This window comes from Temnothorax curvispinosus, unplaced genomic scaffold (genome assembly GCF_003070985.1).
Source record: "Temnothorax curvispinosus isolate PA1 unplaced genomic scaffold, ASM307098v1 QBEX01015766.1, whole genome shotgun sequence".
NCBI lineage: Eukaryota > Metazoa > Arthropoda > Insecta > Hymenoptera > Formicidae > Temnothorax > Temnothorax curvispinosus.
The window spans coordinates 87,436-113,805 of NW_020225546.1; the positions used below are offsets into that span (position 1 = coordinate 87,436).

The window sequence follows — 26,370 nt, forward strand, 5'->3', positions numbered from 1 at the left end:
ATAGTACAAACGTGCGTCCCACTTTTGCGAGCGCATTACCCGACAAGAAGGGGATAACATTTTCATTAAATAGATCACATTTCGGCACGAAATTTTCCGCATATGTGGGAAAACGCGATATTGTCTATCGCGGGAACAACGGTTTGTCACAGCAAGGAGAGGACATGGAAAATCTAGTTGCAAATAATTAGTATCACTCGGGACATTGTCGTGGCACTCCCGAAAGACCCTCGAGAATGTTTCGGTCGAGCTATAATAAAGAGCCAGGATGCTGCTAACATGGGACTGATTCTCACAATTCTTTTTCGCGTTAACAACACTCGGAAATTTTTCGGCGTGTAACGGCAATGTTGGGATTCCTCGTTCAACCGTACCTTCATCTTTTAACTCGTAATCCCACCGACACGATTCGGTCCGGCCGGAAAATTAGGAAGGTGGTTAATTAAATATTTCCGCGCGGAGACGAAAGCTATAAACAGCAGCGATGTAACGAGGTAATTACGGTTGCTGGTCCATCGCGGTTATCAGGTTTACGGCAACGGTATTTCCGAGATCTCCTGTCGCGGAATCCTCCTTCCAATGCGGGAAACTCGTCGCCGTGGCTTAATTATACGATGACGCCACATTAAGCTGTTTCAATTACAGGCCGAATATATTTGACGGCGCCAGCGGAATTAAGAACCATGTTTCTGGTTCTTGGAGATAATAAACAGTAGAGATAATTGCAACGCCATTCTTGTAATTTTTAATCGCGCTTTTCCCTCTATATTTTATATTCTTTCTCTCTGTTTTATAATTTCTCTATTTTATACTCTATTATTATGTTTTGCTTGGAATAATTAACGTTAAACCCTCAACCACGCCAGTCAAATAAGAAATAAAGATCTCATATAATATGGATGTAATAGAACTTTAAAATGAAAGAGAAAATTATTTTCCCTTCGGCAATCTGTTATGAGAATTATTCGAATATTATGACTCACATATCGAGAGTGCATAAAATATGCATTAGGCACTTGAGAGTTTAAGCTCCACGGAAACCGACGCGAATTTGTAATGTAGAACGGGGAATGGATGCGAAACCGACTTGCCTCGCAGTCCTCGTACGGCACGTTACCACTGTTGCATCCTGCATCCCGCATCCCGCATCCCGTATTCTGCGTCCATTTGCGGGGATTTTTAAACGTTAACCCGTTTAATCGAATCGAGATAATCGCGCAGTTTAAGTACAATCGGCCGAATTTGCTTATCGCATCTGGGGTCGTTTATTTGCATGAGATGCAAGCTCGGCAGCTCTCTCGCTTGGAAATTCCGCGTACGATTTCCCCCCGGTTTTATCAACCAACGACACGTGGCCCGCGGGCCACACGAGGCATTTCTTTCTCGAGCCGGAGCAAGAAGGACGGACTATTATTCGGCGTACAATACGTCCGACGAGGCTTTCACTCGTTATCGGTAACGAGCTACCTTCGGCTCGCCGACATCGAGGAAATCGCTAGTGCGCCTCCTCTTCCTCGATGTCCTTTATCAGAGCTACTTTCGAGAGTTTCTCGAAGTTTGCTCGTGGAATTGGCGACCAAAGAGCGAAATCAGAGTTCGGGTTTTCACAACGTTTTGCAGCTTGAAAAGTTATTACTGGTTATTACTTAGGGCTTATTTAGGTTGACTTTTCGACACAATATTGCTATAATATAGTTTCCACATTTTTTTTCAGATATTCTTTTCCATATTCTTGTCTTTATGTAAATACATTTATGAAATGCGAATGCTAAAATATTTAAATTGAAAGCAACGACATAACGCCACAATATGATGATACGCAAATTTGATACCGCGTTGGCTATGAAATTATTCTTACACAAAGCAGCAAAAGATGTCGGACATTAGATACATCGATACAGATACTCTTTACCGCGAGCAGACGCGAGTGTATGTACTTAGGTACACAGATACGCGCGCGTGCGAACACGGAAGAAAATGGAAGAGATACACGAGTTTGTAGCAAGCAGGAGCACCGGAAATTCGTATCTATCCTCCGGGGTAACCCGAGAAACCCGAGGACCAACATCCATGGTCCACCTTCTCTGTCTCTCCCTCCCTCCCTCTTTCCCTTTCCCTTCCTCCCTTTCTCTCTCTCTCTCTCTCTCAAATTCTATCTTCCTTGCGTCCCCTGCCGGTGCACCTTCCGCCCCATTCTCTCGAGTTTCTTTTTTATTCGCTCCTCTCCATTAACGTCTTTTCTTTTCCGCGCTCGCAAAACTTTCTCATTATCTCAGCGAAAATGCGCGACTCTCTTTCTCAGGCTGAGTATACGATTCAATTGGTTTTTTTTTTGTTTCGAATAAGGAAGCGATCCTGGGTATTGACCCTGATAGGCGAATCTTATTTACGTAGTATTGTTCAGTTATTTTTAATTTTCATTGCATTTTGAATCTAATCTTATTTTTTATTTATTACGCATTTCTCTTTTTAGCTTGTTGGTCTCTAGGATATTAATTTCTTTATAGTTTCAAACATTCAGTATCCGACGATCAATCATTGAAAGACGAAGAAATTGCACATGGCATAACATTTTAACATATCACTTATATAATCCGTATTAGAAGGATTGAATCTTTTTGTATAATTGTCTTTAATAATCTTTAATGAATCTTTATCTAATTATAAAGAGCAGATTATGATAATAGTTTTAAAAAATTAGATATACGAAGTGTAATGTACGATGTAAGATGATATCGAGATAGGAGTATTATATTAATATTTTAATGACAATTATTAATTTCCACTTATAGAATGATTTAAATAAATTATTACAAAATAATTTATTATTTATTTTTACAAAACAAACTGGATTATTTTGGCGTTAATAACATATTTTATAACTTTTAACTTTTTTAATATCATCTCGTAAACGTGTAATGATCATTATGTCAGATATCTAAACTCATTTTATTTTCGCTGAATATGACTGGATATGACGTGGCGTTCTACTAATAAGATGGACTAATAGAATGTTTGGTTAATAGAATTGTCGGTAGTGAAAGCACGAACGGATGCAACGCATCGTAGCAAATCGGACACGACGGACGTTCCTTTGAAGTTTAATTCCCGGTGTAATTAGAGTCACGCCCGGCCATACAAAGTCGACCATGCGCATCGTTACGACGACATTGTTCTCGCCGGCTGTAAATTCGTGTCTCGCAGTACTAGGGCTAACGATTATACGATGGGATTCAAGTTATTCGTTGAATTTTCGACGCAGCGTTTTTCGCTGCCGCTCGTCAACGTGTGACAAAGGGGAGCGAGATGTGCGAGAACAGGCGAGACGGCATTCTACTACCGGTTTTCGCGAATTGCATCGCGAAAGTTTTCACGAGGACTTTTGTTTCATTTGGAAACAGAATTCGGTTATTTCGTTTTTGAACCCGACGTCAAGGATTTTTGTCGAGCACAACAAAACGCTTTGATACCTTGAATTCGTACACGTCATTAACGAACATGCATTGTTTCAAGACTGATATTAATAATGCTAATTAAAACATCTTTCTGACATCCTGAGCTGCGGCCCGCAGATTTTCGTGCGAGTTCTCTTCTCTATTTTCCTCGCGAACGCAAATTATACTAGCTAGTTTGGCGCATATATTTTCCGCTTGTAACTGCTTTATGAAATATTGCGAAGCGGAAATGGCTGCGGGCAAAAAATATACACAATTCACAAGTCTACTGTTCACAAGTTCGCAATTACAGATAAATTAAAACGATAATACAAATTATGAAAAAAATTTACTAGATGCTCACTGCAACTCAATTTTTTTGTAACAAATGATGTCAATTATCTCGTTTAAGTTATCATATATTTTCTAAATGAAATTAATTTTAAAAACCCCGAAACATTTAAATGAAATTATATAATATTTATACTTTAATTGCTTCGTTGTTGTTTTTTTTCTAATACAATAACTTGCATTAGATATCTTTGATTTATTGAGAGATATCTTAGTTTATACGAAACTTAACTTACCCATCTATCAGTGGCACGTCCCTTAGAATTCTTCGAGCTGCCGCGAGGCGATCTCCTGCGTGGGCCGCGAGCAAGATCCTCGTCAGTAGCTGACCAAGGACCATCACGCCCACCACCATCCTCATCCTCCTCCTCGCTGGACTCGCAACGCGTCTTTACTAATGTCCTCATGCCATCACCATTAACCCACCGGCTCACCCGCAGCACTTCCTTCAACCGGGTTGCAGGATGGCCAGGATGTAATAGGATCGTGGATCCTTCGAGTTGCGCGTCTAGTTAATTTTCCCGAAACGATTATTCAGCGTTACCATATTCTTAATCGATGATAATTTTAAAGCGCATCCTTCGTCAAGGGTAGAGATTTATCTTAATTTCTCGAAACTTTTCTCTCAAACTCGGAGACTATTCTGTAAGATCTTAATAGCGAGTTCTCCGGGATTCGGGAGAGATCCGGCAATGTTTTTCATTGATAAGATCGGCCGGAACCACGCACTCGATTTTATCACCCTCCCCACACGTGGAGACACTTCTTTTCTCTTGCTAGGATAACAGAGTTTAAGGATCAGTGCTTGCCTTCCTCTTCAACCGGCGCTTCTTATCTTCGGCGCATTCGTCTTCACACATCCTCGAGCCCACCCTAATTTCTCACATTCAGCGGGCTCGAAGGTCCACTTTTTCCGCTGTCGCGATAGCTACTTCGGGGCCCTCCCTGCCTTCGTTCTATCCAACCTTTCAGATTAACCCTCCGATCTCATCGCCATATACTCCGTCCGATGCAGCCGCTCCGCGCTTCTTATTCTTCTCGTCTTTTTTGTTCCCCGAGTGGAATGCTCTCTTTGTCCAACTGCGTGCCACTCGTCCCACCATTTAATATCTCCGCGCTGCAAAGCCTAGTCTTTAATGCGGTCGTCGGTCCTTGAGCACAGCACCGCGTTTTAACCGATTCATCCAACTCCTGCCGTAGTTCGAAATTCTTTCGTCCACTTTCGAAATTAATCTTCCGTCCCGTTGAAACGCACCGTTTGTCAATGCTGCCGTTCGTTCGACTGTTTCCAGGTTGATTCTTCGCCGGCATTCACCTGGTCGATCGAGAAATCAATTACTCTCGACGAGCTCCTCTTCGATCAAACTATTCTTAATCTCTCGTAAAATGTACTTCTTATGCTTTTCTCACTTCGACCTCACCCGCTGCAAATTCTTCGAAGGCAAAGATGACTTTTCGAAGCATCGAGTTGCCTCGGGGATTTGCTTCGATAGTTTGATCAGGGAGACAGGCTTTCAGAGGTTTCCCCCGTTCCTTGCGTCGTCTTTCTATCCGCCCTTAAGGATTGAAGGCCCCCTTACCGAGTAGCGCCCTTATCGACTTCTTCGCCGGCGCTCGAGAGATGTAAAGCCGATCGGTAATCGAAGACACGTCGCCCACCTTCCGCGATCCTCGCCAATGTAAAGTGCCGCTGGTTGAAACCACTTAAGCGAGGTTATCGATGTCGATGGTCTTTAATTTACGTCGGCACCAACCTTGGGCTCGTGCTCGACGCGCTTTGATCGAGCTATCCCGCAACGGGTGTATTTAAGGAAATTGAATTCCAGTTAGCCGAAGTTCTGTTAATTAAGGCGGCATTTCGAATGTCGAATCTTCTCACGTCTTTCACCGTCTTGTCTAAATCGCGCTATACTCACAACTCGTGCCACCTTATACAGCTGAGAGTTTCACAGGATTGGTACCTTGCCGGGGGTGTTGTACTAAGGATCCCACAGGCGGTCCGCTCGTTACGTCCTAAAGATTAATTAGAGCGATGAGAAGAAGATGTCGTGTTACCCGAGCGCGAAAACCTTGCCTCGTTTCCTTCTTTATTCCCGCGGTCGGAGATCAGTGTTCCGGCATGTTTTCTAATACGCGATCCATCTTCCGGTATCCTCGCGACGCACGGTTTTCTCTTTTTCTCTTTCGAGAAGCAGTCCGTTTTTCCTCTCCGTTGTTACAAAATCACTTGCATAAGCGGTGTTTCATAACCGCGCGGCGAATGTCACTGTCACACAACGCGACCCGTAAATCCGTTGCGATTAATTCGGCACTCGATTAAGTTCCACGATTAATTACGCACTTGAAATGGGGCGAATGCATCTCATGGTGGGGCCAACGGCTTCGTTGTCAGTCGGAAATGGATCGCCGTGCTATTCGGTCCGGATATTTTCTAACTTCCGCTGACCTGTAAGAGGTAGATTTTTCTAACTCGTAGCCCGGCTTGTGAAGAATTATCGCGTGGAGGAATCTTCAACAAAAATTATTCTAGATCAACGAATTGGCAGTTCACGCGAATTGATAGTTGAATTTAAATTATCGCAAAGTTTTAAAATACGCGTAAATATCTTATGTTATTTTCGGAAATTTTCAACTTGATCAAATTGCATTTTAAATTTTGTTTGCCAGTGCGTTGCGCAATAGCCCGAATAAATCGATAGTGGGTCAAAAGGACGTAATTAAAAATTAATATTCCTATTAACAATTGGGTTTTGAATTGCGACTATGCTGCTTTGTACCGGGAGAAATTAATGCTACTCGGAGTTCCCGAGCGAAGCGAGTAGAATTTTCGGTCTCCCTGTAGCAATAATATGATTATCTCCTCCATTAATGTCTTACTCTCGTCAAAATTAATAGAGACCAGATTGGTTAGCATCGCGTCGGATTACGGAAAGGCGATCAAGTCGGTGCACGATATAATTGATGACTATAATCCGTTCGTCACTGTTATTCCCGTAGGTATTACCATCGCAACATTTCGAGTTATCGTAACATCAAACGTCACGCTGATAATTCCCCGTAATCATTTCCAACCGTGCTTTTTTTTTACACGTAATCTCATTGCGTCCGTCACGCCGGGCGCGTAATCTTCTTAACACGAGTGCGGTTAATAATTCGACAGCTTATAGAAGACCGGACAAAACCGGGGCGGGGACGATGGCTCACAACAACGAGGCCGTTAACGTCGATTGCGACTAATGAGTTAGCTTGTTCATAATTATCGGCAGACGCGGCCGCCCGCTCACGCCTGATTACCGCCGTGATACACGGTATTTATCTGCATGCCGATGATTAATTAATGCTAACGGCATTAACGATCGTGTCTTTTCAACAGCTGCGGCACACGTTTGTGTACTATGTGCCTTTTAATACGACGAATTTCAGTATCTCCTCCGTTCGTTTTGAAGGATTTTAAAATATCTATTCGCTCGTTGAACACATTTCGAAGTTTGTGAGATAATGATCGGTGCGAGAATTTAATTAAAACAACCGTTGCCTACATCAATCATATACATATGCTTGTTAATTAATTTAGTAACGTTTTTTAATATATAGAAAAAATACGGCAGATAACACGGTGAAAAGCTTGGAATAATTCTAGATTTTATTTGTATAACGGATATATTTATCTAGCATCTGCTATTGTTTGTCGAAACTACGTGCCTATTCGAGCTTTTAATGAAAAACTGATGTCACACAGAGAAACTCAACAAAATTTCATTTCTCATATCGAATGCAGGTCATCGCGGTGATTCGATTTTTTTTATTTGCCGTTCGAGTATATTTTTTTTTACAACCGGGCACGTTCGACGGTGCTAATTGATGCGAGGGAACTTCGTCGACGCCATGAGTTTAATATTCGAAGACGCGCGCGAACGTCCATATTTTAGCGTGACGTGGAAAAGTGACAAGTTAATTTAGCGACCGGTAAGATGTACAGCTATCGCTGATAACGGCAGACTTTTCCGCAAAACGAACACGCGAATCGATGGAGATGCATCTGACAGCTGCGTTTCTCGGTAGATATTTCGAGCGTTTCTTTCAAAATCGTATCGAATCACCGTGAAGTTGCTGGAATTGCTTTCGGCGAAACTTTGCGTCCGTAAAGAGAAGTCCTACTTATTCTCCGCGCGAGTTACGCAAGCAGACTTTTCTGTCAAACACGAATGGGGACACCGTGAAACTGCGAATGATATTTTAGACTGATATGCGAACTTATGCGAAATCGCTCATCGCTGTAATCTATTTGTACAGCAAATGAATTATCTTTCGAAACTATCTTTCTTCTGCGGAGTAATCGCATCACAATTTTTCTTCGCAACTCACATGCAAATATTTCAATATTTTGTATTAAAATGTTTTTCTTACGCGCAACTGCAACGAAGGGTGTTATTTGAATAAACGTGACGCTTTTCCGCGAGATCTTATCGCGGGCGTTTCTCTCCACTCTTATATACAAAAATTCCGGTCGTCGTTCCGCGGGACGGTTCACGTCTCATAAAAGTCCGCGCGCGGATGCAGGGCGCATCTGTTCCGCTCGTAAAAAGTCACAGAAGTGCTTCCCGATATAAGATCCTCCACGCGACTTTCCTCGCGATTGCCCGCGCAAAACTTTTCCCAAGCTTTTCGATATAAGTTTTTGTCCTTACGAGAGCGAGATTACGAGATCCTGTTTACGGGCGTACGGATGTGGAAACGGGATGTTAGGACATGCTCCGGCAAAATCCGGCATGCCCTCGAAATTTCGTACGTGATCCTATTTCGCTCTCTTCTTCGACGTGCGGTGGGATAGATCGGCGCAATCACGACCGATATACCGATGGGGTGGTTCCGTCGGGTGGGTGCGTCGCGACGCGGACGACGGCGCGGATCGTGCCGTTGCTCGCGGTCCGGAGTTGAAGACCCGACTGATGGAAACGCACGCAGGAACTCCGGCACACTCGAGGGCGCAGGCGCCTCCGCGTCTCTCTGCTATCTTCTTTCGTTACACGGAGGCTGCCTCGTCGCGCCGCGCTGTACCCGCGACGCGCATCTCCGATGTCGCTGGTACCTTTCAAAGTGTCGCTACTCTCTTCGACACCGCGCGATCTTAGGCTGAGCACGCGCCACCTTCTTTTTCCGCTATCTTTGCTGAACTCTCGCGCGAGGGTGCATACGTGCGCTCCGACAACACATATGTCACAAAGATTGTATACATGGTTTACCGAAGCACAGAGTAGCTTCGCGCGTGCTTAAACTCGCGCTACCCGGTGTTGACGAAGTTTCACTTCAGATATTTACGATACTATTATTTTCTTAGCGACAGGGTAACGCTTTATTTATTATCATTGCACTTTTGCGTAATAGAGCAGCGGATTTAGCGAGGATTGTGTATACGGTTTGCCAAAACAGATAATGCCGCGTGCGTTTAAAGTAGCTATTCCGTGCGTTTCAATTTTATTTTGGAGATTTATATTATCCTTCGGCGGAGAGTAACGCTTTATTTATTCATTGAATTTTTGCGAAGCGAATTAGTGAATTTTCTTGCAGATTACTTGGGATTGGCTGAAATTAAATTTCTTCCCTTCTGAGTAAACGCGTCAAACTTCCATCGTACGCATGCAAGTTTTACAGCGTAGAGACTTACTCGTTCGCGTAAAGTAGTGAAAAAAAAGAAGCCACTGTGCGGTCGCTCTTTACGTCCGGGTTTCAGCTGGTCTTCTTTCCTTGGCGGAATTACCGGCACTCCCGAAGATGGGTCTGTAACCTCGCAATTTTATATCGACCCGTCGCTGCCAAACGAGAACTTTTACCCGCGGTCCCGAGCGGCGGGATGGGGGTCTAATTAAACGCAGGAGAGCGCAGAGTGCATCTGTGCATCCGTAAGTTACAACACGTTTTTATTTTCCTTCACTCTAGCGGGAGCGCGCGACGCTGATATCGCGAATGTATTTGTCGCTCTATAGTCTATGCGAATTTATTCTAAGTTTCCCCTCGGACAGCGCGTCGGGAATTATTGCTCGGGGAAGTTCTCTGCAAGGAAAGTTGTCAGGTCCTCGCGTCATTGTTATGTATCATGCGGCAACTTTATATCGTATCTTCCTTCGACTTCCGACGCATCGCGATATACTGTCTCGCCAATGGTCGTGTTACTTCCCTACAGGATGCGCGCACTTTTTGTAGCTTTTATTTCAACGAAATGCGCGCACGTCTTTCACGAACGGAAAATATCTTCTTTGACGTTTCGCATTCGTATCTTACTTCGTCTCAGCGCGTGTTGTCTTTTTGAACGATGTGAAACAAGGACCCGCCAAGTTTTTCCAAATTCAAGATACGCTGGGTTTCTGCCTCGTAGTTACAAAACACTGCCGTGGTTACAAGATTTCGATACTCCCCTTTGAATTTTTCTTCCGCATGCCTATGTATTTCGTACTGCGATATCTGCGTTAATGGCAAAATGATTGGCCTTGAGAATAAAATATCCGCGAAAAAGAACAGAGCAACATAGAGAAGTAGGAGGATTCTGCTCATTAATGTCTCCGTGGGGGAACTGCGTGGACTACAATTTCGTAAATTACTTTACACCGCTGCGCGAGCTTTTGTAGCATAGATAATAACGGAGCAAGGGAAATTTTTGCATTGTAGGAGGGAAAGAAAATATGCCGAGAAATAATTTCGCATATTTGTCTCTCTTTTTCCCTGGGGAAGACTGGACAGAATTATTGTTATATTTAGATAGCTTCATGGAGGTGCGACAGAATGGAAGACTGCTAAATACTTTGACGCGGGCAACGCGTCAAGGCAACAAAATACGATTCAATATTTTATTAACTTTTTGTGAAACAGTAGAAAGAAATCACACATTTTAGACCGTTATAGTATAATAGTGCTACACGAATCTCAGAGAGACTGAAGAACTTTTTTAGATTCCAATCGAGATTATGCGGATGACCGGCTGAAAATCCGTAAAACGAACCGAAGAGTTTACAGAGGACGGATCTAATTTCGCGTGTATTACGATGATAAACGGATCTACCTGAGCGATAGGAAGATGGAGGCTGGCTCGCCGGGACTTTATTCGGTCTGAGCCATCCCACCACCTCTATCGAGTTATCCTTTCGTTAGCTTGGCCTAATCTTCCTTTTTGGTCGCCTCTTCGCTACGCTCTCGATCTCCGCTTCCTACCACAACCCGTTCTCATAACCATGATTTTTGCCACGCTTCTCCAGCTCCTCCTTCTCTCTCTCTCTCTCTCTCTTTCTCTGATCTGGCTCTATAATCGTCGGCATATTCGTTCGTCTCTCGTTGGCCCAATGCAAATTTCGAAAATCCTTCGGCTCTGGCCATAAATCAGGTTAACGTTATTCAGGCTTGCCCGGCGGCTAATCGAAGTCGTGTGCGTTCTATGTACACGTCACATTGAACAGGCGCCGTCATCACAATCTCACGCTGCCTTCTTTTTCGCCCGAGTCCATCGCGATTGCGGTCCTTGCAATTATGATAACGATAATCAGATGGAATGGTCGCCTACGGCGTTTTGACGTTCTCTCGTTGAAATTGTTACTTGTCTCGCCTTTCGATGATTATCTAATATTTCAAAAAAGTGAAAAAACAAAAACACAAAACGGACGTACATTTAAAGAATATGCTTGCTTGCCCCTGAGACATTAGAAAATTATTCATATTTATTTTCTATAACAATACCTTCCCTATATTGCTATTTATTTTTTATTGTATTAAATAATTGCAATTTTATTAGTAAGCATTTCTTGTGAAATTGATAAAATGCGCAGAATGAAAACTTATACTTGATTTAACAAACTTAATTTGGAAAACAATAATGGAAATATTAATCGATTCTATATACTGGCCATTATAATCGCCAAGGCAATACGATTTGGTTCGATTATTGTCAAGACGCTCTTTTAATCAATTTATATTAATTGGTTAAAAGAGCGTTTTGACGATAATCAAGGCCATCGAACCAAATCGTGGTCGTATTGTCTTGGCGATTATAATGGCCAGTAGAGTCGATTAATATTTCTATTGTTGTTTATTTTTTGACTGGCAAAGTAAAAGTGATTTATTCTGTTAATTTGGAAATATTTGCTCGTCAGACTCAATTGTAACGAAAAGCGTACCCTTTCGCTCATCACTTTAATATCGTAACAGACATTTACTGCTAGATTTACAATGCAGGAATTGTCTTATAATTTCTATCCTCTTTTCTTTCTTGTAATTCGATTCAATGTAACGTCAGCCGACAAACGTGATATTTCGACGCACAAAGTCAAAACCGGCCTCGATCCAGAATAACCGTGGCGACACTCGATTATTGGGAAGAAATAGCGTGAGAAGTATAGATAAAGGACGGGGAAAATATAATACAACCGGCAAAGAAATTCCGCCTGGTACGAGGTATCTCTAGCTGGCTTTCGATCGACGCTGCGTTTCGTGTGAGACTATATATACAGAGCGGTGGGCGTTATCGGATCGAATTCAATTTTGGCGTAGAGAATAAAAGCGACGACGAATGTACGAATATTGGGTCATGGTAAGCGAGGAGCTTGCATGCAAAGGGACACGTGTGATAAATTCTGCAACAGCAATCGGTATTACGGAATTTGACTTCTTTCATCAAAGAGTCGTTTTGAATTGCTATTTATTTTTTGCCGATGTTGAATTGCTATTTATTCACTTTGGATAAAGAGCTTACGAGACCGATCATAATTTTATTTGGAAATCCTAATAAATTATAAGAAAGTAATCGAAATATTGAATCTATATAAGTACTTAACGGGTATTAATTGAGATGCTCGGTGTGGTACCTGTGAATGCAGAAAAATGAACTGGCTTTCTGGCTTCAAAGCTTCTTACATCAAAATCTATGAGTAGAATAAAGCTGTCTTCTTTCTTTTGTCGATAAATCTTCTTTGTCTTTAAAAAGTAATTCATCAAAACGTATCGCATTATTTAAACATCATAAATTTTATTAACCTGGTTAGGCATTTAAAAAAGTTACATAAAGTTCATTTATCTTTTAAAATCTCTCTTTTGACAAATGTCGCGTCTTGGTTTTTCATGCAGTTATAGCAAGCAAAAATTATAATATGTATTAATAATTATAGCAAGTAAATAATACTTTCCAACGTACGATTAAGATATAAGGTAGGTACCATTATAAGCTGTCGTCCATTATGCTGGAATAACTGCTCGCGATAGCAGGCGACACTCGATTATTGGGAGAAATAGCGTGAGAAATATGAATAAAGCCGGGCATATATTGCACCACCTGTATGGTATTGTGCAGCGATTCGCATGGTACTACCGGCGTATCTTCGAGTATTCGATTGTAATTAGAATTTATTGCGATAGACCGGGAGGCACCAATACACAAAAGACGCTTTGCATCGATCGCCAGTTGGGGCACGAAATCGTGCAATTTATCGTAAAAAGCGTAAACGTATTAGCGAATTTATTCGATTCGATGGTGAATTTTCTGTCTCTTTGATCACGCTATCGATGGACCGTAACAATTTGTAACGACAGAATCTGCTATTTTTTTATTTTTACATCGATCAACGATATTGAAAATTATTCAATTTTCGCGTGGAACCCCGCGTATTTTTACGCACGTATACATGCACGGGAATGGAAAGGCACCGCTTTGCCCCGCCGTCATTAAAATGATGATGAATCGGACTCCGACGCAGATATTTTCACGGCTCATTCATAATATACGGCTACAACCGGGGCTATCTCTTCAAATTGCGTCCACGCCCAAAGTGGCGATCTCAACGTAATAACGACATCGGCCGGGCGTTACGCGATACCTACCATTAGTCTCATCGACCGAATATCGATTGACCCGCTGTGCGCGGCTAGAAGAGAGTATTCGATGAATTCCGGGAGGGAGCGACGGAACGGTTGTAACTGAGAATACAAGGCGCCGACGATTTTTCATGTCGCTCCGCGCGTGAATTATTCATCGGTCGTGATAGGCATAAAAGTCGCGAGTCCGGGATGAAAATGTTTCGTGTGTGAATGTAGACCGAACGGTTTCCGAATCGCGTACTTAAAACGGACAGCTTTGCGATGTCGGAAAGAGGAGAGACTCCGCCCGCCTCGTCTCGTGTCGTTGATCTCGTATGTGACGTAATAGAAGATATTTTTTAATGGATATTCGTGGTAATGTGGCAGCACGATAATTGACGACATAGCGAGGTTGTATCGCAACGAAATATTTCGCGGTATTCCTTCCTATTTTGGCCTTTTAACGAGATAAAAATAAAGATTGATATTCTTTTGGAGTCGCGAAAGTGTCGAGTAAGAAAAGTAATTCGTCAAAAGGATTACGTAGATCGATCATGTAGATTTATATTCGCTCTCGAATATTGCAATAAATTAAGAGCCGAAATTAATATAAGGATCCCGATTGTCGCTCAGCTGATTTATGAAGAATGAAGATTTCTTGTGGAAAATTTTCTCCTACCAAGTTTTCATAAATTATTGTACCATTTGCTTTTATCCCACGGTGATTTTGTTTTCACCGTCTTATCACCGGGGGTCTTGGGATATCCGTTGGAAAAGTCGTTTATTCGGGCGCGATTCATCTATCTGTAGGAGCCGCCGCGTGACGGAAGGCAAAAGGGCGCAGCGGCGTTTATTTTCTTGCGTACGATGCAAACCTCCGCAGAGACGGGGCAAGCGGACCATTGCAGGTGGCAGATTGCGTCGCTGCAGAGTCGACGTGTCGCACCTATGAGAAATTACCTAGTGGCATGCGGTGCGGTTCTCAAGCACCTGTCTAACGACGCATTTCCATATACACGCGTGGCCCGGCCCTACACACGAAGCTCCCTTGTGTATAACTCCCGTGCCCGTGTACACAAGTCGATGCCTGCCCCGCAACGTGCTCGTGACAGCTCCGTGGAGCCCGAAACAAGATCCTTCTTGAGTCTAACGGCTTAAGTGCTCCTGCCGCGCGCGTACGCTTGTGAATGCACCTTTACCTGCTCCAGGAAGCAGGGCGGTCGGTGGTAGATGGGGGATTGAGGGCAAAGGAGAACCGGGACGAGAATGGAACCGTCTGCGATTCGGGAGTCTACTACGATCGATTATCGATAAATGCCTCGTGGAATGCTCCCGATGGTCTGATTGTTAGACGCGGCCTCTTCAGCGCCGATTAACGGCCTGCCGCTGTCGTAACCATCTTCGGCGCGAAGATAGATGCATCTTGGAAATCGTAATAAATGGCACCGCGAGTTGTCTTTCGGTATTTATTGCAAACCGTCGCACAATCAGGTTAATAAAAGCGCAAGCCTCGTTACGTTTATTGCCGCGAGTGATTCCTTTATTAATTCAAGTGGCCCTACATTTTCGAGTAATCCACTTAAAGCAATAATTTGTGCTACGTTTAACGTTGAATGTGTAGTGGAGATAAGTAATGACCTCTAATCAAAATTTAATTCATGCTTATGTCACATTGTACGTTTATCTTTTTGCTGACTCAAATCCAAGAATTCTATCTTGGCAATTTGTCAGACTAAATTGAAAGCCTATAATCCATAGGATTTACGTCAGGTAACATTACAATGCAATTTACGGGTGTAACACGCAATCAATTATCGATAAATCGCGGGTCGGTCCCGAACATCATATAGATTCCCTTTAGCTTTTGGAGAGTGTTAGCTAGCCGGAGGGTGCCGACATTTCACATGGCAGCCGACTGGATTCTTTCCAGTCACTTAACACGACGGGAAAGAAAAATAGACCGGCGCGACGATTTATAGATTTTCTTTACGCTGCGAGAAATTTCACTTCTGCCGTTGCGCTGCAACACCAGTCTCCACTTATCGCCGATCAAATTTTCCGTTTGATTATTTGAAAACAATGAAGTTGAGAAGCTGCGTGTAGAAGGAAGGATGATTCGGAGTAAATTTTAGTGTATCTACGGAAGGAAGAAATAAAAACATGTTTGAAAAGTAGACAGGATCTCTTTATGCATCAAGAAATATTTGAAACTTTAATCAACGAAAAAGGATGTAGACGTAATTAATGAAACATGTCTAGCTCGAGGTCTGCCTCGAGCAGTGCGTGTTTTCTTCAAAGTTAGTCACTACTTCGAGAGTCACAGACTTACATGCAAATGCGCTTCATGCGAAAAACATCTTACTGTTTGCTACAATGATCCGTGCGCTCAACAACAAGAATCTTCTGTTTTTTTTTCCTGGACGATACGAATTCGTTAATGGCCGAAAGGAAATGCTCGTTCTTTACTTTCGTGAAGTTGCTCTTTACCTTTCCTGTTGTTCCAACTTTGACCCAGATAGTCGACGACGCCGGTAGCGAACAAGTTCTACGGGCAAGCAGAAATTGTTCCTAATTGTTAAATGCTGTTTCCCTCGACCTTTTACATTCTTCTCGTTATCATCTTTAAACTGCACCGCACAGATAAGGCTATTTCCTCCGCTTAAATTTCGAGAAACGGTCTTGAAGGAAAATTCATGGGACAGGATAATATTCGTTGAGGCAGGATAATATTCGTCGGCAGATTAGTGCAGTTGTAAAAGGAATGTACGCGCGGAATCTTCGATTTTCCGCCGATGTAAAAATTCTTCTTTCGTGAATGCAATTTTAAGAATCCGTGAAGAAGTAAATTCTAGATAACCCACATTGGATCCTCTTTAATCAAATCGACTCATTGTCAGATACGATATCAGCTTTTGCGTCATAACTGCATAATGATATGGTGCGGTATCACCACGCAAGACGATAGATCCATTTGTCAGATTCGACGTGTCGTGAGTTATGATCGCTCCCTTCTCCTCCTTCACCTGCAGCGCTCGCAATTCATCCACCTCCCATATTCGCGAGATTCCTCCAGGCCCCTGCCGATTCTTCTCTCCGCGGCTTTATCTCTCGCATCTCCAGTGCCTGCGAAGGAAACGAAAACGAAGGATAGGAATAGCATTCGCGCCGGACCAAGTGTGCGCCGGCCAATGCATGCTGATAAACCCGTCGGACGAATTTAAATCCCGCGATGGCGTCCGCGGTGGCCTCTTTCTCCGCTCTTGCCAGAGATCCATGCTCCTCGATCCCTGGATCCTTCGCGTTGCAACAATTCCTTCAGCCGCCGCGCTGCGGCTTAAATGTATCACGCCGGACGATTTATTAACCCATTTCACGGGCAGACATTGCGAACTTCGAGGATTTCGCGCGTCGAGATAGATACCGATAACTTTCCACGTTGGAACGAGCCCCCGCCGTCTTCGTGCTCTGGCGGAGCTTTCGTGATTGCGATGCCGGCCATTTTCCCAGCGAGAATATTTGCGATCTGATGGATAGCCCGCGGTATCTCGACACCAGAGAACTCGGGCATAAATAATATTTTTGTTGCGTATCTCGCGAACTATTTTATTGAAATTTCAGACAAATTTCTGAAAATTTGACGGTGAATTTTTGTAGAAAATTTCTGATGGTTGTGTTGAGCGTAGATTTTTAGCTTGTAACTAATTACTCACCTTTTGTGAATTAAAAACTCGCAGTTTTTATTTCGAAATTTTACTTAACATCGTAAGACTGACAGAAATATTAATGCCCATTGCTTTTGTTGATTACCGCTCCTCATTAGCAGAGCTTGCGTCAATGAATAAAATACTTCGCTCGTTAAAATAAAAGCGTATTAAAAAAGCAGCCGACTGAAAGTATTCCCGAATAAGCAGCCCAACATAATTAATGTTACTGAAACATAAACTCCATCCTCATTAACAATTATTATTGAAACTTGTGAATACGTGCTCACAGTTCTGTTCGCGTTAAATTGAATTTTTTTTTCTTTTTTTTCAAGATACAGCTTCGCTATTAATAATGTAACAAATTTTCAAGTTAACAGCTTGGAAATACGCGTTTTGAGCTTGGAAATATGATCAGTGCGGAAAATCTGACGACATGTAGAAAATTGTTAGTAATTCATAAAAGTGCCCGCGGAATTTGGCCGGCGGCCAGAGTCGTGTTGGTATTCATTGATGGCGACGAAATCGGCGTACTTACTTGTTTCAGCCGTAACGATTTATTTTCTAGGGTAGAATTTAAAAAGTGAGTATAGATTACTTATATATTGTAAGACATTTACTCGCCTTTGTCGTACAACTTATGCACCTATCACGACGTGTAGGCCAATTTTATCTCGTGCATTGATTGCAAGTTTATGATTGCATGTTACAAGTCCATGATTCAAATTATCATTGCAAATCTGACAATTATTATCTTATGATTGCAAATTAAGTCAGTTTTAATTGAATTTTGAATAGATCGGGACAGGGACCCGGACAGGACGAAAATATCGGTTCGGTTCAGGTTTCGGTCCATTAAAATACTTAATAAAGGTTTCGGTTTCGATTTCAGTTTTCTAGCTAACAAAAGTACCGGTAATATTGCGCAAATTACAGTTTTTTTCTGGTTCCGGTTCTTGAAATTTTTATTAAATTAAATTGTTTGCGGTTCCGGTCCGACAAAAGTACCGGTTACGGTATTTTCGGTTTTGGTTCCGGTTCCAGTCCGGGTCCCTACTTTAAATTAACGTCAGACAGTTGCCATTGTCTTTCCCCGTGATATCTCTTCATCTCCCGGTGAAGGACGTTTGCCAAGGAATAATTTCGTGTTGAAAGGGATAAATTTAGCAGTAGGCGGCTCGCGAGCTGGTAAGCCATCTGCAAATGCACGTGTACTCTGGTCGGCTAAACAGATACAATGAGACTTCCTGTGTGCATAGAGAGACCGAGTCCTTTTGTCCATTGGATCGCCTATGTAGGATAGTGTGACCAAATGCCGGTAAAGCCTTTTGTTTCATGTGGGCTACCACGCACGCAGCCTCGAGACACTCGCGCTATACCGTTCGAGGAGTGCGCAGGAATATCCATAAAATGTACTTGGGCAAAGCGCGCATGTAATTCCACGTGTGTAATTTCAGGTACCGCGTATAATTAATCCTTTAATTAAAATTGTGTTCTCTTTGTCCGGCGATTCACTTCTGTCATACTAAACAGCGGAGCGTCTCGAGGCGACGATGCGATCATTCCCCGGCTTGAAACACTTTTCGAGACGGCCATTAACGCAAATTTTCCGTTCGCATTTCCCGAACTTCCATTTTCTCTTCTGCGTTTTTCTTCCTCTTTTAACTTTTACTTGCTTTGAATCGATCATTTTACGCAGTATACATTTAACCGCTATCTGATGCACACCGGTAATAAAATTGTCCGATCTGCCATGGAGTTAAGCCACGCACTCAGTCGCTGTCGAACAGACTGGCGCACGATATTTAAATCAAGTCAAAGAGGAATAGTGCGTGTATATTAATGGAATCATAATTGGGTCTTAGAATACCGGGAGAGTAATACGCGATTTACGGTGGCGCGTATTACGCTATTCAGCGAAAACGTAGTACAGTAATGATTATGAAGGTATTTTCGTACTATTAAAGTACGTTTCCGTTAACTCCTCATACATATTCAACGAATGGAGAACGTGCCTAAGAGGCGAGATATATCCGGCATTAATTTCGGCTTATGTATAATACCAAAACTTCTGCATTTGCGAAAATATGAAGTCGCAAACGTTTTCCCTCGGCGATTAAAATAGAAATAATAGCAAATTTCTCAGAGGACTTTACGCGGCAAACTTTATATGTAAATATAAATTGTGCTCCGCGTTCCCCTACAGTTTTGAATTAATTTAGTTACATATCCAATTTCAGTGAAACGATGTCGATTTTATCTCGCAATTATCGTTATCGTTTTTCCGCGATGATGACTGGTTACCGATGGCGTATCTCGCGTACATAAATACGCGAATCACGAGTTCCGTATTGACAGTTCGACATTTAGATACAGGTTGCACGTATCCTCACTTTGCGCACTCGTAGCGTACTTTAAATCAAGGACCCGGACCGGATAAAGATATCGGTTTGGTTCCGGTTTTGGTCCATTAAAATACTTGGTTTCGATTTCGGTTTTCTAGCTAACAAAAATACGGGTATTACGCAAATTAGTTTTTTCCGGTTCCGGTTTATTAAAATTTTCTTGAAATTTTTATTAAATTAAATTTTTTACTTATGCATATTGCGTATGGTGGATATTTACTTAAGTTGTAATCTTAATTTTTGATACATATGTTTTATTTTACATTACATACACATGTTTTTATTTTTTATTTTAATTTATACGGATTGTATAAAATATGTTTAATAATTAATAATATATTTCAATAAATGATGTTATTTCGACGTATATGTCATTTCTTCAGTATTTCCAATGTTTTCACATTCTGGTCTTAATTTTTTTGAAGATATAATGACTTTTAACGGTACCGGTTTTATTATAGACTTTATAAAATTTTTATACAGTTTACGGTTCTGGTCCGACAAAAACACGGGTTACGATATGCGGTTTTCGGTTTCGGTTCCGGTCCGGTCCGGGTCCCTGCTTAGAATATTGTACTATGACTTTTTATGCGTTGTTCATATTTATTTATGTACAAGTCTCTGTATACTTTACGTACTTTGCATACGTTCAGGCATTACTATACTTACATTTTTATTAATGCGTATGATTCACACGTTCTGATGCTTTCTGATATTTAAATTGAAGTTGCATATATGCATTAAACAATAATGCAATTCTCTCGTTCTCTTTCCGGAGAACACGCATTTCTCATTCGCATGTTACGAGTGCAGATACTCAAATATCTTTCCTCGGTAATTTATGCATTCGGTAACGGCTAGAAATGAACTTTAATCTAGTTTTCAAACATACCTAAGTTATTTTAAATTTCGTTAATAGCAAATCTCATTAAATATTTGCGAAATCGTTAATTTAATCGGACGAGAGAAATACGCGATCGCATTAATAAAAATCTTTCTCATCTTTCTTCGCGTTGTGGAGATTATCGATAAAGCAACAGTTATCTAATTGCAAGAGACATGTATTGACGTATCTAGCGTATAAGATGTTAAATTGACAGACTCTCCCGTCGTGCCCAGACGCGAAATATTCTTTGCATTTCCGGAATTTACTCTAATCGCAAGTCAGCAGACAACGGCATAGTTTGACGTAAAGGAATTTCCGGTGCACGCTGCGTGCATCGACAACGGGGAGGCGCGCGTTGTCCGTGCGATTGTATGCGTGCATTGTTACCCCAACAAATCTGCCTCGAATCAGCGATGGATCTGCCGTACGTTTGTAACTAACCGCACTGTACCCTCTCAAATGCACTTTGCATGCGGCGCGATAGGTGCCTAACTTCCAGCAGAATTAGATAACCAAACGAGCATTCGCGTACCGCACCGGGGCCCCCCTTCCGCGCGCTCTTCTCCCCGCACGAGTAATAGTTCGATCGTTTCCGGAATATGCGAGTGTTAGCTACACTCGAGTGTCCGACTTGATTTAAATATTGTGCGCCAGTCTGTTCGACAGCGACTGAGTGCGTGGCTTAGCTCCATGGCAGATCGGACAATTTTATTACCGGTGTGCAGATACAAGCTGCACGTATCCTCACTTTGCGCACTCGTAGCGCACTTTAAATTAACGTCATGCACAGGCAGTTGCCATTGTCTTTCCCCGTGATATCTTTTCATCTTCGGGTGAAGGACGTTTGATGTTTTAGAATAATGACAATCGAAATTTTATGATCATTTTCAGCTCATCAAAGTAACCTGCCCTTATATTTTAATATAAGTATATAGTTTATAGAAAGAGTTCCGCTGATTAACAGTCAAATAAATAAATTACAAATCTCGATAATTTAAGGTAACAGCAGCAAATTAAATTAAAGAAATTTATTAAACGATTATGTACTGTGATATCTTTTCATGTACTGTGATAAGAAAGACGAACGAAATAATAGAAAGTCGGAAATCTCGGTGGAACTTTGCGATCTGCACAGCTTGCGTAGTGGAAGTAATTTTCAGCTTGCGTGCAGGTGTAAATCGAGCACGATCTCGGTACTGCAAACTAACCACGGAGTTTCGTATAATTTTATTACTTACTTACGCGTTGTATCGCTAAACCGTAGTTGCATTATATTAACAGGTTTATCGAGGGAGAAGGAGGGGAGTGGAGTTAGTTTGCTTAGCATTAGAAAATTAACGTTTACAATCAACTTACGGATATCACCCTTAAACAGGTTGATCGGTGCGCTCTGCGCAATTTTTAAAGAAAGCTCTTAGTTTCGATTATCGCACCGAGAATAAACAATAGCACTTACTCGTCTATTATCTAGGAGCATACTTTATACAGACGCGTTTGCACTTTTCCTTGATTGGATGGTCATTGTCGTTAGTTTCCTTATCTCGCAGCCAGCGCGACTCGCGGAACAATTGCATCGGCAACGATGTGACCAACGTTCCGACTCGCGAAAACACTAGTCTTTCGCTTTCCTATCGCATTGTTGCATTCAGTTCCTTCGTTGTTTTCCTTGCGCGACGACGGGATAATTCGCTAATGGAAGGACAACTCGCAATTACTCCGGCGTTGTCCTTATCGCCTTTTGCAGCGACACTTTCTTGGAATACCTATTGTTACCCCCGTTCTGGCGACATATTTTGCGCGCCATTCAAAAACAACTTTATATCGGGCACCATCGCCGCTTAATTGTATTAATTAATTAACTACTGAGAACTACCAGTGAGACCGACTTACAGGCACATTACGGTAACAAGTTTGCGGTTGTGGAAAGACGGAAGTTGCTCTAGGTCAAAGTTGAACACGATGGGGACGTCGAGGCAAGCCATTCAATCCGCAAACAGGATTTATCTTCGCCCGCTCACTCGTCTCGCGTATCCTCATTTTGTCTCTCGCACCTCTCTTTGTCTTTCCCTGGTGATTCCCACGTTCAACAAAGAGACAATTTCCTGATGGACGAGCATTCCGAAATGTTTCATTGACCGCTCGCTTGAAACTTCAAAGTAATTCCTAAGCAATTTACTGCGCTGTTTAAAATGTAAAATTTCAATTCAAAACTCTCGCGAAGGATCTATTCCAAAGTAAAAAAAATGTCGAATTGTATAACTTCTGATTATCATCGTATTTTTGTGCAGTCATGAAGCTAGAATCAAAGGTGTAACATTTCGATTTGAAGGTACGCAGAGCGACGGAGGAAGATGGGACTGATAATTCGATTCGCAAATACAATTTATTTCCTTTTGTTCTCTTACCGTGTCGGTCTTGTTCTTCCTGCTTCTCTTAGCCTTGAATCTTTTTGCCCTCTGATTCACTTATCACGCTAAAAGACGATTTACTGATGGACCGACATCTGCGGGACGACTTTCACTTTGTTGCTTTTTTCAAAGTGATGTATGTCCGCAATATCGCTCATCCTTTCATATGTTCTTATTACAGAAAACATTTTTTTGCTAACGATAATTTGTAAAAATATTTTCTTATTAATTTTTTATGTCCGTACGTTATACCAACCAAGACTTGATTAAATATTTCTCGAATTAATTAGATCTTTTTTTCTGGAATTTATCGCGCTATCGGAGACGGACATATCTGTCCTTTTAATCTTAAAGCATGGCAACACCTTTATAGCGAAACGCGCCGTGAACGATATAGAGGCGTCAATTCAATCCACAAACGGGATTTATCGTCCCATCTCCTTTCTGCCTCTCATCCCCGCCCATAGATCTCTCGTCTGCCTCGATTTTCTTATCGTGCGGAAAGATTCTCCGACGGAGAGATGCTCCCCGAAGATTTCTAAAGTGTTTTTTTTTTCTTTCGGATCTGCCGGAAATGACGCTTATCCAGAGTTACCATTGTTCGATCTGTATCGTTCCGCGATTCTACTGCAAACCCTCGAAAAGTTCCGATCAATATAGTAAATTGAAAGTCGAGTTTATAACGTTTAACGTTGACAAGTTGTCGCCGAATGAGTTACAACGTCGTGGAAGATCCTCGAGGGCATTAACGGATTACGCGTGCTCATGCCTAAAGCCAAATCGATTCTCCCTGAATAATCGATCCATTATCCAGCACGCGAGATAGATGCATCGCTTCCGGTGTATCGAAGGATCTTCCCCAATGTACACACACGTCCTAACCCTCGCTTCTAAGAAATTGCTTTCATGAATTGCAGCTTGCCGGGAGAAATTAGTACCGTCTGTAAATTATTCTTAAGCCGAAGAATTACGACCACGACCCTCGGTACCTAAGGAATTACATTGGAAGTTAACTTTTGGATCGTCTTTTAAATTAGATTTATATATTTGCGTGAAGTTTTCTGCTGAAGTACGGTCGAACTTTCTCAATATTAACGCGCTGATAACGTCATCTCGGCGCAATTAACACGTCCGTACTTTAATCTATCCTTTTCCCCATTATTTGTTTATATCCTCGCGGATAAAATTTCTTGCAGCAGCATAAAAATACGCTCTTTGCCATAAACCTTAAATATTGTCTTTCTTCCGTGGAAAAACGAGCCGTCGTTTACCTCGGCTTTATACCAAGAGGCCAGGGCGGTGGAAAAATGAAAGGATCGTAAAGTGGTGAAAACTTTATATTTCAAAGGTGTCAACAACGCTCGAGTAATGTCTGACTAACGAGAAACAACGCTTAATGGGATACCTGCGAGCCTGCGCCACGATCGAGCCGTAATCGTTTTCTCGAACGACGCCATCGCCGAGAAAATACAAAGCGAGTAACGTAGAACGGTATTCAGTTGGATGGTTTTCTACGACAGGGTTAAAGAATACAGAGTTTTAATGTAAAACGTGACTTTCGTCGATTATGTGCAATATTTAGTTTAAAAGCAGTACAAATTACATTTCTTAAAATATCGAATTTAGGTAAAATGCTAACACAAAATTAATGCGACGTACGTTTAGCTTGAAAATAAATGAGTACCGTATTTCGTCGTATAATAAATTAAAAAAGCCAAGGTGGAGCACTTAAAAAGTTATAAATTTAATGTCGTTAAATATGACCTATTTTTAAGTATTTCTTTATCTTTTTCTTTCTCTCTCTCTCTCTCTCTCTCTCTCTCTCAAGTTAAATTTATTTTAATTAATAAAATTTCACAGTTATTTTTCAATTAATAAATACATGGAATATGAATAAAAACTCGTTAAAAAGTGATCTAAAAGGAAGTCAAACATTATGTAATTTATTTCAATATGCTTTCATGAATTGCTCCACTAGATATTTTTTTCTTAATTTTTGTTGACGTATATTGTTATAAGTAATTTATTTTACACGTTTTGTGCTTTTAAGCAACCCTGTCGTGTATTCGCGTTATAATTCATGCATTAAATTCACACAGTCTTTGTGAGCCTCCTCACATCCGGTGATTTCGTGATCTTTAGAACGTCTTTTATGGGCGGTGTCACTGAAATCGCAGCGCTTCCTTCCGAGAGTATGTATTCTTCATGAAGGGGCGGGGATTCGAAGTGGTGGCCGAAGCTTTTGAAATGCCCGTGACCGTGGCTTTCAAACATATGGTGATGATGGTCCTCGTGGTGCTTATGATGATGGTCATGTCCATGCTTATGGTGGTGGTCTTCGTGATGCTTATGACCTTCGTGATGCTTGTGATGATGTTTATGGTCGTGTCCCTCGTGATGATCATGATCCTCATGGTGATGATGATGCCCATGATGATCATGATGATGCTTATGGTCGTGGCCGTGCTTATGATCTTCTTTATGGTGGTGACCATGCTTATGGGACTCATGATGATGATGCTTATGGTCTTCATGGTGACCATGATGATGATCTTCGTGATGGCCATGGTGATGGTCCTCCTTGTGACCGTGTTTATGTTCATGGCCGTGCTTGTGGTGATGATCTTCGTGATGGTGATGCTTGTGGTGCTCGTGATGGCCATGGTGATGCTCTTCATGATGGTCATGCTTTTGATCGTGATGATGCTTGTGATGATGGTCTTCGTGATGATGATGCTTATGATCTTCATGATGGCCATGTTTATGGTCATGTCCGTGTTTGTGGTGATGGTCTTCATGGTGGCCATGATGATGCTCTTCGTGATGGTCGTGCTTGTGCTCGTGTCCGTGATGATGCTTATGTTCCTCTTTATGCCCATGCTTGTGGTGCTCTTTATGCTCGTGTCCATGGTGATGATGATGTTTCTCAGTTTCCTTATGACTATGATGATGATGATGCTCGTTAACGTGATGATGATCATGGTGATGATGATGCTCATTATGATGATGATGCTTGTGATGATGGTGATGCTCAGACTGGTGCTTATGTTCCTCATGGTGTTCATGCTTCGAATGGTGATGATGCCCATGATGGTGCTTATGCTCTCCATGATGTTTATGCTCGTGACCATGCTTGTGGCCGTGTTTGTGGTGATGTCCATGTTTGTGTTCGTGACCATGATGATGCTTATGTTCCTCATGGTGCTTTTGTCCATGATCATGATGGTGCCCATGGTGATGATGCTCATCATGATGGTGTTTATGATCTTCGTGATGTTTATGTTCCTCATGATGATCATGGTGGTGCTTATGCTCATGACCATCGTGATGCTTATGTCCATGATGATGGCCGTG

At 41.9% G+C, this 26,370-nt stretch overlaps 1 protein-coding gene across 2 annotated transcripts in view; it reads right to left on the reverse strand.

The window, feature by feature from the left end:
- The window catches only part of LOC112466024 (dipeptidase 1), a 77,417-nt gene extending 68,701 nt beyond the window's left edge, over positions 1–8,716 (reverse strand). Inside the window, exons 1-2 of one of the 2 annotated variants that reach the window (XM_025033880.1) lie at positions 8,474–8,716; positions 4,022–6,231 (exon numbers count right to left, since the gene is read on the reverse strand). In XM_025033880.1, the coding sequence (XP_024889648.1) occupies positions 4,022–4,146 (125 nt within the window). In that variant the 5' untranslated portion in view covers positions 4,147–6,231; positions 8,474–8,716. The other variant, XM_025033881.1, reaches the window with a different exon arrangement.
- Between the last annotated feature and the right edge of the window lie 17,654 nt (positions 8,717–26,370).